At 46.2% G+C, this 20,850-nt stretch overlaps 1 protein-coding gene across 1 annotated transcript in view; it reads left to right on the forward strand.

Annotated features, from left to right (window-relative positions):
* CDH13 (cadherin 13) overlaps window positions 1-20,850 on the forward strand; it is a 992,246-nt gene that overhangs the window by 751,558 nt on the left and 219,838 nt on the right. Inside the window, exon 7 of the mRNA XM_061138277.1 lies at window positions 19,085-19,263. Within this exon, the coding sequence (XP_060994260.1) occupies window positions 19,085-19,263 (179 nt within the window). The remainder of the gene's footprint in view (window positions 1-19,084; window positions 19,264-20,850) is intronic.

A 20,850-nucleotide genomic window follows, 5' to 3' on the forward strand; every position in this document is an offset into this window, starting at 1 on the left:
GGACTGGGGTGAGGACAACCGAGAGAGAAACAAGGTCAAAGAGAAGGAATATTTAACCCCACCTAAGGAAGGAGGTTGAGGAACAAACTTTCCCAAGTGTCTTAAAAGATGAGCAGAAAACATTGAAATGAGACAGGGCCAGCAAGGGAGAGAGGAGAGTGTAAGTGTCCAGGTCTGAATGAACAGCACGTGCCAGGGCCCAGCAGTCAGACATCATGGCGACCTTGAGGAAGCTCACATTCTGTGTGTCAGCCCAGATGAGCTAGCTTATACTGCTGCAGCCTCTGTGTCCCGTGGCTCACCAAGAAGTGGTTTCTTTCTTCTCGTGATAGTGTGCCGCGGGGGCTGGGTGGGGGCCCTGCTGGGGTTCAGGCTGACAAAGAGTTTCCTTCTGGAACACTGGCAGTGGCTGGGCAGAGGGAGAGACGGCATGGCATGGGGACTGCCTCTTAGAGCTTCTGTCTGCGAGGGACACACCTGCCTTGTGCTCAGGTTTCGTGGGCCAAAGTAAGTTACCAGGCTAGCCCTAAGTCCAGCAGAGGAGACAAGCTCAGTCCTTACTCATGGCTGAAGGGGGCTGGAGGTATTTGTTGATGGCAGTAATGACCACACAGTCAGTGTGGCGGGAAGGGAAGGCGACGAGGGTGAGGGGGTAGCAGAGGAGACGTCAACGCCGGCCAGGTCAGCAAGGCCCATGGCAGCTCATTTTAAATTGTTTACTGTATCCAGCAGGAACCATTGAAGTATATCAAGTCTGGGAATGACACAAGGAAATGTTCATTTTAGAAGCATCAGATTGGAGATAGCAGGGCTGATATTCATTCACTTGTACCACAAACATCCTTGTTGGTGATACAGAGCAGAATAAATTCACCTTGCATTTGGTGAAGGTGAGAGATCATCAATCAACAGACTTAACAGATGAATTTATAACATTTCAGAGGTGCTAAGTAGGAAGGAAAGCGAGAATGGGATAATGGTTTGGAGCTAGTAGCTTAAAGGTGAGAGAAGGGGGTCATTAGAAGGTACGGGCAGCAGAACTGGGTCCTCTCTTAGTAAGAGGGTAAATGAGATAAGATACGTGGAAATATCTAAGGCAAGAGGCTTCAATAAACATACTGAATCTGAATTTAGAGTTGGAATAGCTCTTGTGAAGCGTTCAGTTCCCATGGACACAGATGTGACACCAGCCCTTTTTAGGAGAGTGGATAACAGACAAGCCACTCAGCTGGTTTATTAAGATGGAAATGTTCACAAGGGCTTAAATAAAGATTCAAGACAATGGGAGCTGCCTTTTTAATTGATAACAGTGACTGGGAGGTAAAGGAAATGTGAGATGCTTGCTGCCTGTGTGGCTAGAGCACTGGAATTCTTTAGAGCACTCGAAGCCGACCTCCCTGTCAGTTAACTGTGGATTGATGGTCTGAGTGTGACCGTGTGTGCCTTCTGGAGTATGAGTGGATGAGATTACAAGCACAGTTGCCTCTCATACTCCTCTCTTTCCATTCCTCACTCCAGCAGTCAGCACAATTCTCAGGTTTATCAGCTGAGGACACACCTAACAAAGTCTCTCCTCTCCCACTTCCACGCCCTTTCAGCACAATGCACTTGAAATTCACTGGCTTTGCTCTCTGCACCCTGTTAGAATCACAGGTGCTAAAGTTGAGGGGGTTTTCACGGGTGATCTGATGGTTTACCCTCCTTTGAAAGCAGTATTCCCTCCTGGTACCCCACAGCACGCACACACGCACACACACACACACACACACACACACGCACACACACACACACACACACGCACACGCACACACACGCACACACACACACGCACACACACACACACACACACACGCACACACACACACACACGCATACACACTCAGCGCTGAGAGCTCCCTGCTCACCAGGCTCACCTTCCATCACTGCACAGCCCCCGTGGTTGCCATGTTCTTCCCCAAACCCCACCTCCTTCCAGTATTAGACTGTACCATACCCCCATTTTAGGGCCCCTTCCAGGCATGTTAGTCTGGTTCCTCTTTTTTTCTTCTCTTTTTTTTTAAATCTTTCCTTCCCTTTCAGTCTTAAAAAGGTTGAGAAAAAGGACCCAGTCACTAGAACTAATCTTTACCTTGCCGTAGCCCTGCCATCTAGACTGCCCGCCCTGCCCCCGCTACTGGCAGTGTCTGGTTTGTCTATTTCTCTTGTATGTTATGGGAACCAGGGTGATGCAGGATTCCAATGTGATCCAAGGAGAGCAGAGTCCAAGGGCGGGGGTAGAGGATTCTAACCCTTCTCCATAAAACTGACTTCTCAGTACTGGCCAGAAATAGAGTCTGTAACAGGTGACCTTCAGGGAAAATGTTCTCACTGAGCCCCTTGGACTGGATTAACTCCAAAGCTTCTTTCTGTTCAAATGTTTTGTGAGTCAAAGAAGGAAAAATAATACACTGTGTACATTTTTCTTTCCTCAGAGATTGGAAAGACGAGAAAGAAGCGTGTCTTGTTCCTGTTTTTATAAAAATATAAAGTACGTGTCCTCTGTGACAGAGATATTTCTTTCCCTTTAAACCCAGCAGAGCCCACGACAGAGCTTAAGTGTGAGCAAATGTCACACATTTGTCTTCCTGGGCCAGTTTCCTATGTTTCTGAAAAGATAGAATGGCTTTCACAGGATTGGAAATCTTGAAATTTAGGAGCTTGCCCCTCGCATGTCTTTGAGAATTGAGCCTGGAAAATGTGTCCATCATTAGCTGACCCAAAGAAGACAATTTATGACCTCTGAGGGCAGAGGTCCAGAGGGTCTTCTTCACTGAATTGAGTCTCAGGTAACTGATCCCAAACATCCTCCTGGCCGTAGATATGCACAAGGTGCTCGTGTCTGGCCCTGCCCCGCCCTGCCCTGTCCCTGCTGCCTGCCTCCATCTGCCTCGTGCCTGGCTGTACAACGCGGGTCCAGCACCGGCTCTGCATCCTCAGACCCCTGGCTTCCAACCCCAATTCTACCAGGCACTGGCTGTGTGTGACCTCAAGCCTAGCACTACTCTTCCTTCAAGGACAGCAAGGGGCTGCGGACGGAAACCTCCATGAGGTCAAGTTCATGCACTAAAGCTTAGCACAGCTCCTCATGCAGTGTGAGCCAAGTAGTAGGCTAAATCGTGGGCATGCAAAGATACTAAGTCCTAAGCCCTGAAACTTGTGAACTTTGCAGATGTAATTCAGTGGAGGATCTGAGGTGAAGACATTACTCTGGATTATCTAGGGTGGGGGTGGGGGTGGCAACATAATCACAAAGTCCTTAGAAGAGAGAGACAGAATGCGTTAACACAGAAATATAGAAAAAGAGGTGATGTGACAGCATAGCAGAGAGAGATGGGGCCACAAGCCAAGTGATGCCAGCGGCCACCAGAAGCTGAAAGAGGCAAGGGACAAATTCTCCCCAGCACCTTCCGAGGGAGCGAGACACGCCCACACCCTGATTTCAGACTTCTGGCCTCCAGGATGTGGGGGAACACGTGTCTGTGGTTTTAAGCTGCCCAATGTGTGCGAATTTGATACAGCGGGCCTTGAAACTAGTGCAGTTAGTGAGGGGTGCGTCAGGAGCACCAGTGAGACATGAGCCCTGAGAGGCAGACACCTGGTCACACCGTAGGCAGCACATGGAAAATCCTTGGGGCATGTTCGCTCGATTACAGAATTCACAGATGGCTGCCTTCCTGCCTCTCCCTTTCTGTCTCCTTTTTACTCTCTTTCTCTTCCCTTCTTCTGTCCCCAGTGAAATATAACTACCTGCGTATCATCCCCTTGTGTAGGCTTCAGTCCCTCACTTAATTGCTAGCAATCCTTCCTTCTATCAGTCACAAGGAGCGGGCTGCTGAATGCTCACCTTTTGGTAAAATGAGTTGCTTAGGACCCTGCAGCTTCTTTTAGGGTTTCTTTTCTCTACTGAGTTGGGATCTTTTGAACCACAATACCTTACCATTTTGCATGGCCATGTCTGCGGCAGGCATGCATTGAAGACATTGAATTCAATCTCTTGCAAGGTAAACATTTCAAGAGTGTGGAAGGCAGTGGTTGATGTAATGGGTACTCAGGACCTTTAATTCAGTGCTTTTTCAACTTGACTTGCAATTAGAGCCTTAAAGTTTCCAGCTTTTAAAAAACCTTTAGTGTGCGCACTCTCTTAGCAGGAGGGAGAGTCTAAAGATGGCCAACGGTGTGTTCTGCAGGCTTTAATACCTCTTTGTTCTCAGTAAATGGGCAAGTTATTCTGTGGAAGGAAATGTTTTAAAGACTGAAATGCTGAGTAATAATTGAATAATCTGGGGGCAAGCAGACCATTCACAGTCATCAGCAATGCAGGGAAAAGCAGCTTGAGACTCTCCCTGCCCTAAATCTCAGCTGAGAGCCACTTAAGTCACCTTATGCCAATGGAGATACACGCTGCCCACCATACAATGCTTTCAGAGCGACCTTGAATGTGCATGCTTTGCATTACAGTGACATTTTGTGTTTAAGCATCTCTGTCTCTCCTAGTTGAATGTGGGAAGGTGGAGGAGAAGGGACTGTCTTATTCATTTCTATATCCACAGTCCTAGCACAGTACCTGCCACAAAGCAGCCCCAGTAGAGTGGAGTTGAAAAAAGTGAATATTTGCAACACACAGGCAGAATCGGTGCCTTCCTGGAGTGGGCACAGGGCTGGCCCTTGAAAGCACATCTGTATTCGAAACAAGATTCTTAATCACACAAATCGCAAAGGGTCCACTGCACACTGATGAGGCAGCTGCGGTTTCTCCAGCTCCTCAGGTGTCATGGGCTGGTGGAGCACGAAGAGACCCCAAGAGGAGGCCAGGCCTGACTCCCGCCATTTCCATAAGTCTGTTTTGTCCACAGACAGTCCTGCATGGTCCTCCTTTGTCGCAGGCAGGTATTACAGTACAAGATGTCCCGTTTCAGGTCCTCATGGCTCTCTGGGGCTTTTAGTGGTAATGAATCACCCCTTGCGCATGCGCACGCACACACACACACACACACACACACACACACACACACACATCTGTTTGCACACCCTCACTTTAACTTTCAACCATCTGTGTATTTCCTGCCTCCTGAACCCTAGGCCACAGTAAGAGGGAGACAGGAGGGTCAGAATCAGAGAAGGAGCTGTGATGAGGGAAGCAGAGGTCAGAGACAGAGAGAGATTTGAAGATGCTATGCTGCTGACTGCAAAGAAATGGAGGAAGGGACCAAGGAACTCAGATACAAAGGTGCCCCTCTGGCCACACAGCATTCCGTCTCCACCTCTTACTCATGACATCAGACCTTTGGGCATCAGAGGATGGCTGTCCTGGCCCTCCCTTTGCAGGGCTATAATGGAAGCTTATGAACTGATCTTGGCTAACAGAAAGAATTTCAGAAAAGACAGACAAGGCTAAAGTAGAGACCAAGATCAACTTGGCAGCTTGAAAGAAGGGGATGTATTTTGATTATCTGTGAGTCACCTGGCACATGAAATAAGCCCTGGAATATTATTAAGGCTTGATAGTAGTAGTAGTCACTCAATCGTGTCCGACTCTTTGCAGCCCCATGCACTGTAGACTGTCTGGCTCCCCTGTCCGTGGAATTCTCCAAGCAAGAATATTGAAGTGGGTTGCCATTCCCTTTTCCAGGGGATCTTCCCCACCCAAGGGTCAAGCCCCGGTCTCCTGCCTTGCAGGCAGATTCTTTACCATCTGAACTACCAGGCTTAATATTGAGTTAAAATAATGATCACCTCCCTCATACTTGCTAATTTACCTCTATCTATGCAACCTAAGATTACCTGAAGAAAAAAAGCCGACTATTTCACCTAATCATGCATTCATTCAAACTTAACTTCTACTTCTTTATCAAAAGTGGATCCTCTGACCTGTGCCTCTCTCATCTTATGATGATAGTTATATTCTCAAAGAACAAAGTCCTGGATTGAATATTATATATATTAACCTCCTTTATCCACACAACAAGCCCATTGATGAGTACCATTACTACCCAGGGAAGCATCCCATCAAACCAGCCTGAGTCAGGTGCCTGTTGGCTCTCTCAGCTGGGGGAACAGATGCCTTTGGTCTCTTCCCTGCCAAACTATTTCCAGGAAGAGAACATTCCAATCTGGAAAGGCAGCACCGTTAGGAGACTGAAATATACACACACAGGAGAGACAATTTAAAAACATAAGTGAAATGAGAAAATATTCATACAGAGTGAGCCAGACACTTTTGGATCTATTCTCCATTTATTCCATAACCAAATATTCACTGAGCACCTACTATGTGCTTGACGCTGTTTGGTTCCATGTGATACAAGGGTGAATCCATATGTATCACTCAGTTTTATGTGGTGTCTTAGTTACTCCGAGTGGTGTTCTGATGGCTTGTAAAAGGTAATACAGCTCTCAGAAGTGACATCACCCTGGAGAGAAACAGCAGGGCAACTGGAAATGACCCTCCTCGTGGCAGGATAGTCAGGGAGAAGCTTCACCACCCTCCCCCCAGGCAGAGAGCCTGCACATCCAGAGGGGTTCCTCTTAGATTTCAATGTCAAGCATGTTTAATTTCAGATTCGTGTGACCCTGATCAAACTCCTTCATCAAGTTGTATTCATAAAATATCCATTTCCCCAGGCTCATAAAAGGACTCCTTCTAATTTGGTGTTATTTTATAAATACTTTCATTGCTGCATCAATCACAGGCAGCTGACTTCCCAGCCATAAAACAACAGCTTGCGACATCACCATGCTACCCAATATGTATTTACTTATCAAGTTGAAGAACACATGTTTGCAAAATCAGCACCATTACATTACAGCTCCAACAGCAATTTGCGGGCCCTTTCTCCCCATTGAAGGCAGAGTCTCGCATTTTGGATGTGCTGTATTTCTACATCCTGCCTCATTTTTGTCTTGTTACTGCAGTAATCACCAGCACCCTCTCTCCCACCCTGCAAACCTCCCCAAGCTCCCTCATGAATCATGCCTGTGACTTCAGGCAGGTTATTTACCTAACAGGGGCAGTTCTGGGGTCATCAATCTAGTCTTCACTCCAACTCAGCAGTGAAGCTGGCCCTTTGAGCCAGCTTTGAGCTCCTGACATGGCTCAGAGATGCTCCCAGAGTGTTATGTAGCCAGTCTGCAGGGAGAGTTCTTGAAAATTAATTATTCCGTGTGCAAAATGTAATTTGAAGTGTCTAAGGGCCATGACCTGTGCTGAAGGCATCGTGGCTCGGCCACTGAGCCCTGGATAGCCTGGTCAGAGGGCCAGTGATTCCACCTTCACGCATGTCAGCTTCCCTCTCTGTAACATGGGGCTAATGACAGATATGTCATAGGGCTGTAGGAGGAGTTACTGACTGCATTGCTCTTAACAGTCTGTGTAACGGTGGGAACCAGCAGGAAAGGCTAGATCCCCTGTGTGTCCTCCTGAGGACCTGTTCAGTGCTTGTCTTCTGCGATCTTGGGCAGGGTTTCTGACTTCTCGGAGCCTCTGCTTCTCCTTCTTCAAATGGAAAGGACCTAATTACTCTGGTAGGGCTGTGTGAGGACTATTCCTGGCACACACTAAGTCCACACATTCCTTTTCCTCCTTGTAGAATTACTGCACAGGCTGCCTCATAGGGCCTCCTTTATTTTACATGGATCTTTAAACCAACTTTAAACAGTGGCAGGTGTCTGCTCAGTTAACAGGTGAGGACACTGAGGTTGTGTGAACTTGCACATATCACCCGGATCACATGGCCAGTAAGTAGAATGTCAGAGTCCCCGTCTGTCTGGCCCCATCTATTGCCAGGATCGCATTCTTCTGACTCTTTGCCCAGTCACTAGATTCAGGATTTCTAAGTGTGAGTTTCAAGCATCAAGAGTATTTTTAAATCTTCCCAGGTGATTCAGATGAGCAGCCAGGTCACAATGTACGATTCTCATATTTCTTTATTGTCATACTGGTATGTGACCTCATCTGGGGGACCCAGGTTGTCAGGGGAGAAAACTAACATAAGTATCTTATTTAAAAAAAAAGAAGACAGCCCAGGACCCAGCAAATCAAGGCAGAGGTGTCTGAAGTGAGCTCTAGAGCTGGGAGCCAGGAGACAGTCGAGTGTGGAACTTGCACAGGTGTCCCAGGGCAGGGATCCCAGAGCTTGGGAGGCGGGAGCTGGCACAGAGCAGGTCGGGTGCCAGAGCAGACCCTGTGTAGACTTCTTGAGCTGTTACGTGATGCTTCTCACATAATAGGGATGACTCTGTTGGGGAAGCTACGAGTTCTGGGAGCAGTGACCACTGGAGCCCTAGTGATGGAGACAAAGGGGTTCTCATTGTGGCTTGACTGGCAAGATCTCTGACTGAGATGCCCACTGCCCCCCGGGGGGTCTTGGTGCTCCTTGTACATTCCACTGGCCTCTCTCAGGTCTGGCTCCTCACTGTTAACCAGGACGGGCTGCATAGTTTGCGGAATGAATATGTGGGCCCCCCGTGTTCAACAATTATTAAGACTGTCAAGAAGGGGACAGCGGAGTATCAAAACAAGCACAGGGCCCTTCTGAACACAGTGCCCTGGCCGGTCACATGGGCCACACGCCCTGCTCTTGAACTTGCCTTAGACCCGCACCGTTTCTGGCTGAAGCACTTCCTGAGTCTGCACATGGCTTTGCAGCTCTCTGCTCTTCCCACAACAGTCGTGAAACCATGTGTCCCAGTGGCAAGACTACCAGGTCCCAGAGTCTAGGTCCCTATGTCACAATTGGGAAAGAACCGCTTGAAAAGGAGCCCTCCAAATGGACTGACTCTGAGGGAGTATTAAGCCAGTAAAATTTCAGCTTGAAATTTGTTTTCTCAGTCTACACCAGCCTAATACATAGTCCATGCTTATAAACAACAAAACTGCCTCACCTTTGCCCTTTAAATAGATATAAATGATAGGGAAAACAGGCCTATTTTCAGACTTTACCTACGTATTAATATTTAGGGCAAGTCAGGCATGAATTATTTACCTCTTTCTGCTTATACCTTCATCATTACCTCGAGCTATAATAGAAGTAGGATGATAACAAATAAAAATATTCATTATTTATTCATTCATTCACCTTATTCATTTATTTATTCACTCATGCATTCAAAAAATGTTTATAAAACTCTTAACTATGTACAAAGCATTAACCTGGTGTCTGAAGATTTTCATGCTTTTCTCATGAAATTGAAGCAGAAGAACTAAATGATGTCAGTGTTCGCATGTTCTTTTTTCATTTATGGAAGCGTGGTTGATTTACTGTGTTGTGTTAATTTCTGCCGTACAGCACAGTGACTCAGTTATGAGCATGTATACATTCTTTTTCATGTTCTTTTCTGTTGTGCTTTATCACTGGACACTGACTGTAGTTCCCTGTGCTATCCAGTAGGACCTTGTTGCTTATACATTCTGTACACACTTGTCTGCATCTAGTGTTAGCATGTTCTTCAACATTGTATGCTATGTATATCTGCATATTCAGCGGTGCTGATATTTGAGCCATTGTGAAGGGAATAAATACAGAAGAGACAGCATGTCTGTGCTCAGTGAGCTTCATGTCAGTAAGAGAGAGTTCTTCCAAAAGAGAGGCTGATTATTTCCGTTCTGTGGGTGCGGGATTTTAAAAGTGCCATTACTTTTAGATGCATGGGTATACATGACTTTAAGATGGCATTTCTCAACCTCAGCACTACTGACATTTAGGACTGCATGATTCCGTGTGGTGTGGCTGTTCTATGCCTTGTACAGTGCTTAGCAGCCCCGCTGGCCTCTGCCCACTAGATTCCAGTATCGTGACAACCCCAAAATGTCTCCAGACATCACGCAGGGTCAGCTGAGGGATAGAATCAACCCCACTGAAAACCACTGCTCTAAGGAGAATGAGAATTACTTTTTAAATATTTCTTAAATTGGTTTAGCAACAAGCAAACAAAAAATACATGACTTCCTCTTGTCTTTTCCTTGGGTTTTATGGGAAAAAATATTTTCACATTTGAGAATTTCAGCTACTTCCTACTAATCCTATACAAAGATTTCTTTTTATTACTGTGGAATGCTAAAGATACATATTCCACTTAAAATTGCTTTTTTGAAGTATTTTAGGCAAAATCAGTTAATTCAACAGCGTTTCCTGGATCCTTTTGAAAGAGCTGCATAGAAAAGGAATTAGAGATAAAAAGATTAAATAGAATTTTTTAATAGGTTTTGAGAAAAACATTACCTTAAAATGCTGGATGAAATGAAGGAATTAGGGCAATAAAGTGAATCCTGACAGGAGGGACCCTAGTTTTACCATGTGTTACCTTCTATCTCAAAAACAGTTATTTTTCCTAACATCTGGCCTGCTGCAGCTCAAACAACAGCTCACCAGAGAAGTAGGGCAGAGGCGCCAAGAGATTGAACGATTAGCAGGCGCAACCAGGAATTGAAATAATCATAAGGTGGTTCTGTCACCACCATCTCTTTATCGCTATAAAAATAAACAACCTTTGAAAACAGATGGGAGGCAACCATTGCTCAACTTGTCATAACTTATTACATATTTGACTGTCAATTTGTATTTAAAAAACCAACTAGCTCCTGGGAGGGAGAGCAAATTTGAGAGGAGAAGTTGATCGCATTTCAGATCAAGCCTGTGGTAACTGCAGCTGCACAGAGGCGCTCCTGGCTGCTGTTACAGGAAGCGGGCGACCATCTCAAAATTGAAGGCCTTCTCACTTTTAAGAACAGAGTTGTCTTCCTAGTTGAAGGTACTCACTCATCTCAAACCTGCATGGGAAGTATGTACTTTGTGCCGGTTTGATTCAGGGCTTTTCCAGAGAATATTCATTAGGCAACCTCCACACTTAGTGATCAGCATGGTGCAGTGATTTATGGTGACGTCATTGGTAGCCCCAAAAGTCCAACGTTTGGGAAATGGGTTGCATTTTCTTCTCATCTATTTTTTGCCTGCACCTGTCTCTTTTGATTCTGGTCCAATCCCCTGAATATATTGTGCTATCTTGTTAATAAAAATGGCAACTTCCACACTATTTTTTTTTTTGCAGTGTTTTCTAGCTTCTATGTGAAAATAATCCACTTATACTCCTATACCTGTTATCTATTGCTGTATAATGATACACATCAAAACTTAGTGACTTAAAACAGCAGTCATTTATTTGTTCATGATTCTGTAAGTTGGGATAGTTCAGTGGGGCATTTCTCTTGTTCCTTCTGCCTGAGGTTGGTCACGTGGCTGCTGTCATGTGGGAGTTCAGTTGGAGCTGAATGGTCTGAGATGGCCTCAACTTTCATGTGTGATGGGTATTTAGGGGTATCAGCCAGGGAGCATCACTTCTCAGATATTTGGCCCCCCTCCAGCAGGAGAGCCCAGCTATCTTTAGATGGAAACTGGGTTCTACAACAAACTCCAGTGAAAAGGCACTTCCAAACCTCTGTTTGTATCCATGTGTCCCATTGGTCAGAGAATGTCAGATGGTTAAACCCACAGTCCAGGTGGAAGGAACCATACACAGCTACGTGAAGTGTGACTTGATGGAGGCCACTAATAGGACAATCTTACCACCTGATAGAAAGATTATCTCTGGATTCAAGATGATTTAAGTAAGTGGAAATCAGTTTGAATATTTGAAAATACCTGAGAAATTGTGACTAGATGTTTCCACTTTTGTCTAAATTACTGCCCTCTAGCTCTAGGCTAAAGCAACAAATTTTACTTAAATTTACTTTCTAGAGTAATACTACTTAATAAAGTGCATTTATTTATTTTGTTCAATCTTTACTTTCTCCTTTTTCAGAGAGCATTAGTTGTGACTGCGTGAAATAACGAACTCAAAATAACAATGGCTCCAACAAGATGGGCTTTTACCTTTTATTTATTTTTTGTTCTTGTAAACAAAGCCAAAGGCAGGAAGTCCAAGCTTTCCTTCAAAATCCATGTCATCAGAGACTCAATTTCTTTGTGGTCTGCCTTTCTATCAAATGGCTTTTATTTGAAGGGCTGCCTTGTGGTCTAAAATGGCTGCTGCAGCCATCAGTCTGTGTGGTCTGCTGTGGGAGAAATATAATCCCATGACCCTACTCTGGGAATGGGGCTGGAGAGTCACACCCTTGGGGCCAGTGGGCCTGGGCTGCTGTCAGAGGGAAGCCAAAGGTCACTGGCATCTTCATCTAAACTCACATTATCAAGAACTATATGAGCCTAATGCACAGCCTGACCACTCTATGAAAATGTGCTCATGAGTGACTGGATAATTAACGGGCAGAGGGGCAGCCCACCCCCACCCCCCCACCGCTGCAAGGAGCAATGGTGACAAAGTTAAACTTCACCAGGCTTGGCCTTAAATCTAACTTGCTTCCTCCCTTCCCTCCGCCCCAAAGTCGCATCAAAGCCCCTCTTCTCTCTTCCCCTGAGTGTCAGGCAGCGCTTTCTTTAGGAGTTTCCTCACCCACAGCGGACAGCCCCCTCCTCCTCCCACCCCCCTCTGCTAGTAGAGTGTTTTGGAGATAAGCAAAGAAACTTAAAGTGAATTATGAGGAGCAGCTTGCAGTTGGACATCCCCTCAAATGAAGATAAAGCAGGTCTGAAGTGCTAATGTAGGTCAATGGGAAAGTAAGACATTATTTACGACTCATTCCTCGGGTGCTTCTTCAGGAACGCACGCACCGCAGAGTGCTGCTGCCTGTGGATACCTATCAGATTGGTTTGGTATCTTTTGTCAACTAATCTTTGACAGTTTCCCTATTAATTCCCATGTACATGGAAACACTGACAAGATCAGAGGAAGCTGGTTCATGCATGTATGAGCTCAACAGACATTTCTAGGCTATCTAAGGAAGGAAAGGGATGGTTTCCTTATGAGATTTTAATTAATCTCTGCTTTTGAGATGCTGGGCAGGAATCCCACAACTAGAACTGCACTGGGTGGCTGGGTCCCACAAGGCATTTCATTTGACTCATCACCATCATACACAGCAATGAGGTCCCCAGAACTGAGTTGCAAGTTGCAGCAGTGAATATGAATATCAATAAAACTTACATCTCTTGAGTGTTTACCATTGCCCAGGCATTGGACTTTATATTCCTCAATTTATTCATTCTCTTTGGGGTCAGTGTAACCTCCAAGAGGGAGAAAATTGGTACTTGGAGGGGGAGGGTATTAAAAACATGAGATATTATGGTGGTTTGTGGTCCTCAAAGGGTCATCATATATACATAAATATCTATGGCAGGGGATGGCTGGTAGGAAAAAAAATATATCTAAAAATATTCTCTGTGGATTGGCATGAAAAAATAAAGGTTGAGAAACACTGCGTTATTTCATTCGATGCCCACAACAGCCAGTGAAAGGAGATGCTGTTTTGTAAGTGAGAAAGTTGAGGATTCGCGATGTGAAGGGATTTGCCCAGGGATGCCTAGATGGTTCTTGGTGGGGTAGGATTTGATAGTAGACAGGCCACATCCTCAGTGGTGCCTCTAACACTATTTTGTCTGCATTTGCTCACCTGGTTCTCTCCTCCCTATTAAGGACTATTAGGAGAGAGCTGGGCTGTGTCCACGTGTGTGGTCAGAAAGCAGTCCCAGGCTGGTTGACAGGTGGGGAGTTGGACATTCAGGAGCCACTGAAACCACAGTGGAGTGATCTGCATGTTTGTGCTCTGATAGTCATGACCATGAGATATGTCTGTATCTGGGAGCAGAACTTGGCCTGTAGGGTGACACCCCCATTCTGGTTTGCCCAGGGCTGTCCTGGAGTGCTCTCAGCGTCCTGCACACTGGCTTGCTTGTCATACTATTTCTAGAATGCTTGCTGGGTGTTTGGTATCAGGATGCCCAGAACTCCTTCAGCCTGAAGGGTTTCAACAGAAATCAGTTTCAGTCAGTATCAGTCTGACTAGATGTGCCCCCCGCAATACATCTGTGACCTTCTTACCTGGCTGAACAAGTCAAGGTGCCAAGAGTCTAAGGGCTTCCCTTCTGACCCTTACTGATGCCTGCCATCTCTGATCACATAGGTTTTTAAATTTTGCATCCCTGGAAAGCACACCGTTGCTTCAACTATGCTATCAGAAGTCCTGTGCCAAATACAGACCTGAATGTCCATGTCTCCATATATTATTCACTTATAGGAATATTGGGGTTTTTTTCTTTCTTTTAAAAAAAAAAGAGTCTGACACTTTTGATCATATAAAGAAAATGTTCAGGGATGAAAGCAAGCAAATGTCAAGAACAGAAGGATGTTGTCACCTGTGAGACAGACAGAGCGAGCTGTCTTTCAGAGTCTCCCACTCTTGAGGCTGGCTGACCTTTCCTGGAGATCGAAAACAGCCCCTTACCCTCAGATCCGCACTCTGCTTCTCAAGGGTGTGACTGTGCCTGAAATCACAAGGAAGCAAAACTTCAAATACCAGCTTCAAGGTCATGATACCAGGCAGCACATATCTTTAATCAAAGAAATACAGCCAAGAAGAAGGGGATTTTTGGCCAAGACAAAACTCTCCTAATGGTTTATCAGCCTGTCGCATTGGCAGCCATGTCCTTCGACAAAAGGAAATGATGGCTCAACTTGAGGCTTTCAGCCAGCACAGCTTGAAATTCTTCTATTCTGCTTTGGAGGGACCGCTGCTAGTTCATCTGGCTCTGGGAGTGATGGAGTGATTATCATTTATTTTGACACTCAGGAGAATATTGTGATGGGGGAGAAGACAGAAATGTACCACGTGGAGGACCTGTATGTGTGTCTATCATATAATTATTGCTTCTCTGCCATTGGGAAGCACTCACAGGCACAAGATGAGCACAGATGAGAAGCTGCCGGGATGGTAGAGATGAATGAGTGCTTCTCCGAGTCCAGGACTGGGGCTTGGGCAAGCTTGAGGCACCGGGGCCATCCAGAGACACTGAGACAACTGTCCTGGCACCCACCAGCTGGTTGTCAGCCCTGAGCCTGGAACTGGGGTGTGTCTATGGAACCCAGGTCCAGTAAGGGCTTCTAGAGGGGAACGAGCTCAGAGGTAGTGAGGAGCATGCCTGGTTATGAAAAATGTCCAGGCAGTGCTGTCCATTCTTCTCACTAACAAGTTATCCATGACTTCCAGTCACTGTGGAATAAGGCAAAGCTACAGTGACTTGTAAGAATGCAATTCTACCCAGAGGACATTGATGGAGGACCTATTGAGTGTCAGCTACCAAGCTTATAAATATGAACAGAACACAGTCTGTGTCCCCCCACAAGCTAAATTTAGGACCATGTGATCCATCACATAAATATATTCTTAAAATGAAGAGTTTCCATCAACAGAGAAGTTTGGGAAATGCTACAAATTCTGTTCTCTCTTGGAGATGCACAATATGCATTTGCTTATTAAGGATGCTAGGAATCCTTCAGGAGGGAAACCTGCTCAACTATGCTTCCTGCATATTTCCCAAATGAGTTTCTCTGCTGAGCCCACAGAACTAGGGTCTCTTGGAAACAATCTAGGAAATGCTGGTTTAGGAGGCTTTTCCAGCCATTGCAGAACCTGGAAGTACTAAAATCACCATCCCACCCCTGGGGATGATGGGCCCATCGAGGCAGGGCTCAGGATAGAGCCCTGATCCTAGAGAAGGATTACAGTACCACGTGGAGAAGCGTTGGTGGCTGCCGAATGTTGTGTGTGTAGGTGTGTCTGTGTGTGTATACACGCATGTGTTTGTGTTCATATAGATTTGTGATCTCCACAGTACAAACCCAAATCCTTAAGCTAAAACAGTGGACGAGGTGGCAGTGTTAGTACACGTTCATGTGCCCGACGTACAGTGAGGCCAAACAAACGGTAACATCAGAGTTTGGAGCTCATGCCCTAAAAAGCCCTGAACTCCCCAAAGGGTTTCAGCAAAGCACTTTTAAAAGCCAGGCTGGGGAGAGGGGCTGCAGGGAGCTACAGGAGGAGGAGGGCGAGGCAGGGTACCTCGGAGCAGATGGGCGCTGGGACTCCTGCCATGCCAGGGCCAGTTTCCATGGACAGCTCAACTCTGAGCTCCTTCATCCATCTGAGGCCACTGCCTGCACCGCCGAGATGGGCTCAGAGCCCAGGGCAGGATGATGATAAAGGCATCCCCCTCTGAACACTGACCGACCAGGCACCAAGTTATGTCATGTATCGCCCTCCTTACAGTGAACCAAAGAGAGGAGTGTTACTGATATCCTCATGTTAGGAGCAGGCACATGAGGAAACCGAGGCTCATGGAAGGCTGACTAACTTGCCTGAGTTCACACAGGCAGCTATAACTTGAACCTAGGTCAAGGTTGTTTCCTTCAGTGCTGCAAACCTATGCAGATGACATAAGTGGTGCGCATGCTCCACGGAGATGGGCCTCAGAAATAAATCCAGACATGTGTTCATGCTGGTCAAGACCAAGGCAGGGCTTAATATCAGGTCACTTCCCCGTAATAATCCATTAAAACAAAAAGCATCTTCTATATGTCCTTGGGAATATTCCAGAATAGCCTTTTATCATACCATGCTGTATGTACATGCTCAGTCATGTCCAACTCTTTGTGACCCTTTGGACTGTAGCCCACCAGGCTCCTCTGTCCATGGGATTTTCCTGGCAAGAATACTGGAGCAGGTTGCTATTTCCTCCTCCAAGGCATCTTCCCGACCCAGGCATAGAACCCATGTCAGATGAACCCATCTATCATATACCATGTTATCAAATCTGTAAAAACTCACAATGAAAAATGACATGACTAATGAATGGCCTGGTAGAAACTAAAAATTCATCAACCTGAGAGGTGTTTTTCCCCCCACTTCTTATGAAGCCATGACAGTCACAAACTGTGATGACTTCATTTTTTATGAAAAAATGCTTTCTTTTGCTTGTTCATCTCTAACTTCAATTAATGGCAAATTAAATAGGGCACAGATTCCATCAGTCAAGTACTCATTAGACACTGATGAGTCACAGGGCAGCGGGTCACACGTACGTGACTGGAGACTGTTTCTTGTGGCCTCCACAGTCATTCCGGCCTTGCCTGCTCAGAGCACAGTGAGCTTGACCCAGGGTAAGATGTGGGCCTGGAAGCTGCCTCTGATTTCTGACAGAGACCCCCGAGTAGGCCTGTTTTCCTAGACCATGAAGGCAACTGAGTGTACCCTTCACACTAACGCTGACAGACTGGCAGTGGCTGCCTGGACCACTGGGCGGAGACAGGACCCTGATCCCACAGAGTGTCTTAGCGGGAAATAGAACACAAAACCAAATGGCTTGCTGCCATCTCCCAAAGGCAAAGGGCCAGGGAGCAGGCTGCTGCACATGCCAAGAACTTTCTATTCTTACCCTGGACCCTGAGGCCTGCCCGGTGACAATTTCACAAAGAAGCAAAGGGCAAAGATACACTTAGGGTAGCAGACATGTCTGGAGGCATCTGGCCTAAGGCAGTGTTGGTGAAATCAGCTGAGACTGTGGAACTAACCGACCCCACTCTGATGCTTTGCCTGATCATTCAGACCTGATGGTTAGTAATCTGATTCCAATGATGGGAAAGAATAAACTGGCTTTCACTGTTCAAGAAGCACTGTTATAAAAGGGAAAGTAGCTGAGCTGGAGGGACTCTGTGTTTCCATTAAGCTAGAATATTTCCTGGATACTCCTACTGGGAACCATAGCTCTACTGCTTCAGTCTCATACCAGGCTGCCCCCATGCTGTGTGCCCAGAGGATTCAGAATCGGGACGTGGGGCCTGTATTCATAGGGGAGTAAACTACAGTGAAAATCTATGGTTGAGCAGGTCACCCAGGCTCACAGTCGTCAGGACAGCAGGCAAATGTGCCTGATTCTGTTCTAGTCTGTGCTTCTACTGGTGTTTATAACCATGATCCCTTTAAATTAAATTTTAATCTCAAAACTACACCTCTCTTGTAAAAATGATAAAAATGTTAGAGATTGGGCTAGCATCTTCTCCTGTCACCTCATCACCATTATTCCCGGTACCCTCTCCCCTTGCCCAAGTTTAGCCACCAAAATCACTGTGAAGTTCACCCTTATAGACCTTCTTCTATCCATTTATGGACATAAACTGTACCTGAAAAAATACATGCATAAAGTTTGTGGAATTTTCTGTGTGTTAATAGGCTCACAAAAATGATGTTATACTGTGGGTAAAATTCCCCAACCTGATATTTTTCAATTTTGGAGAGCCCCTCATCTTAGAACACATTAGATCTACAAACCTTTTCTAAGTGCTGCCAAATATTTCATAGTGTGGGGATGCCATCATTTTAGCAATTCCTCTGTTGTTGGACGTTTAGGTCATTTCCCATCTTTTCTCAGACTGTCCATGAACATCCCCACAAAACACTTGTCAACACCTAAGTCGTTGTGACTATACACAGAGGTGCTCAAGTCTTGTCTGCTCCTGGTCCCCTTTTACCAGAAGTAACTGGGATACCTTTCCCTTTGAGACCCTCCACCTCCCCTCCCTTACACCTAGTCACCCTTGTGCCCTGTACCAGGGACCTTTCCGGAGTCCCTGGTTATATGGGGCTGTTCTCTTCCATACTCACATCGCCCTCTCTCAGTGCACTGCGAGTGCATTAATATTTTCATATGCTCTCTCTGCTGCTTATCGCTGACCTGCCAGACCCCCAGGAATGTGACTTTTTGCACCTGTATTTCCCCAGCACCCAGCCCAGGGTCCCCTCCCCCATGTGGTAGGCAGTCGATAAGAGCTTTCAGAGTGAAGGCCATTGTCACAGAGCCACATCCACAATGGGATGAAAACCCATGGAAATAAACAAAGTATCAGCAGAAGGAAAAATTAAGCTGTCAATCTGCTGACCAGAAAACACTTCTTTTCTATATTTCAGGTCTTTTAACATGATGGAGGAGAGAGGGAGGGGGTAAGGGAAGCTAAAACCTAAGGGAGCCAGGGAAAGGCTTCGCTTTTTATAGTCTGGAAAGTGATTGACACATCACTCTACGGCCATCGCCCAGGTAGCGGGGGTGGCTCGGCCCATCACTGTCCCCCAAGTGACCATCACCTGCTCTCTGTCTCGCCCCCTCAGGGACCACGGTGATGCGGATAACAGCCTTTGACGCGGACGACCCAGCCACGGATAATGCCCTCCTACGGTACAATATCCGTCAGCAGACGCCTGACAAGCCGTCTCCCAACATGTTCTACATCGATCCTGAAAAAGGAGACATTGTCACCGTTGTGTCACCTGCGCTGCTGGACCGGGAGGTGAGCTGAAAGACACACCACTTCCTTTTCATGAGAATCAAATGTGGCTTTCACACAAGGGAAGATGTGGGGCTTCCATCCATGGCCCCTTCCATATCATGGGAGCGGCAATGACATATCGACCCGTGGCTGGATGGGGAAAATCGGTCAAGGGAGATGACATGTTATGTGACCCCAAAAAACACACACCGAAAAAATCACGTCCTTTGAGGTCATTTGCATTCATTCAACTTGATGGCTCTTTGCTCACCCGCCACTTACTCTTGAGGCCCCTGTGACTGTGGGCTCCGCCTGCCTCACTTTTCCACTCTGAGTGAGGGGTAGATGGGAGGGAGATGACTGTTTGAGATGACTGATGCTCTCCTTGTCACAGAGTCTGGTGGCTTCAACTTACCCCTTTCTCAAACCCTGTGCTGCCTGTGAAGTGTGTGCTCCAGAGCCTGTCTCTCCCTTCAGGCTCCCTTCACACAGGAAGATGCCAACCCACTTGGGGGTGCTCTGCATCATCAACCACCCAGATCTGCCCCCATCCTGGGATCCCTTGTTCCCAGCAGGACATCATCCCATGGCCTGTCCCCTGGCAGTCACCCTTGACTTCTGCAAGCCCATCTGCCCCAGGATGAGCGCTGGGTTTCCCTACAGGGTCCTGTGCATTTTCCCTTCCATGTTTGTGATTTAAAAATGCCTTCTCATCTCCTTTCTGTTTTTTTCACTGTAGCTCCTCCTGAGAATCTAGGTGAGACCCGCCCACCTCGCAGGGAAGCCGGGCTCCACCCCGGGTCTTTCACAGCCTCTTGCCCCTCCAGTCTGACTGCTGTTACCCGCAGCCTCACCTGGCACCCCTTTACACTCCTGTTTCTCTCTAACGAATGTCCCCTTCCACTTGGTCTAGACTTGATGCAGTAACAACTAGTCACAGATGGTTATTTAAATTTTAATTGACATTCTTGAAATTAAAATGCAAAATTCAATTTCTCCATCAGACCAGACACATCTCAAGTGCTCAGGAGCCCCTTGTGGCTAGTGGCTACTGTACTGACCAGGGCACAGGTAGACTGTTCCCACCATCGCAGAAAGTTCTAGTGGGCACCACCTGCCTAGACAGTAAATGTCTTGAGAACAGAGATTCTTTGATCACCTGCATGTTTCTTTGACCACTGCCTACTGCAGTTTCAATGCTCTCAAAACTCCTAAGCATGTTTTTTGACATATTAGTAAGAATGAGTTGGAGATGACAGTAAGATCTTACATGTAAAGGGTGGGAAACTGGAGCTGGAAATGGGGAATTATTGGAAGGAGAGGGAGAGAATGAAATTTGCATTGAAAATGTGATTGTCACTTGGAACATGCAATGGTTTTTCATCAAAAATAGAAAGCAGAAAAAAGAACATTTTGTCCAAAAACGAAAAAAAAGATCAACATAATTTAACAGAAATTGAAAAATCAATGAAAATGAATGAAAAGTGTCACTTTTCTGTGAGGGTTTCAAGAGCAGTGCTGACCCAGGCAACATGGGTACAATCTGAAGGAAAGAAATGTCCCTGAATTCAGGCGTGCCTCATCTGTTTCCTAGTGCTGTGCTAAGCT

The sequence above is a fragment of the Dama dama genome, chromosome 4 (genome assembly GCF_033118175.1).
Source record: "Dama dama isolate Ldn47 chromosome 4, ASM3311817v1, whole genome shotgun sequence".
Lineage (NCBI taxonomy): Eukaryota > Metazoa > Chordata > Mammalia > Artiodactyla > Cervidae > Dama > Dama dama.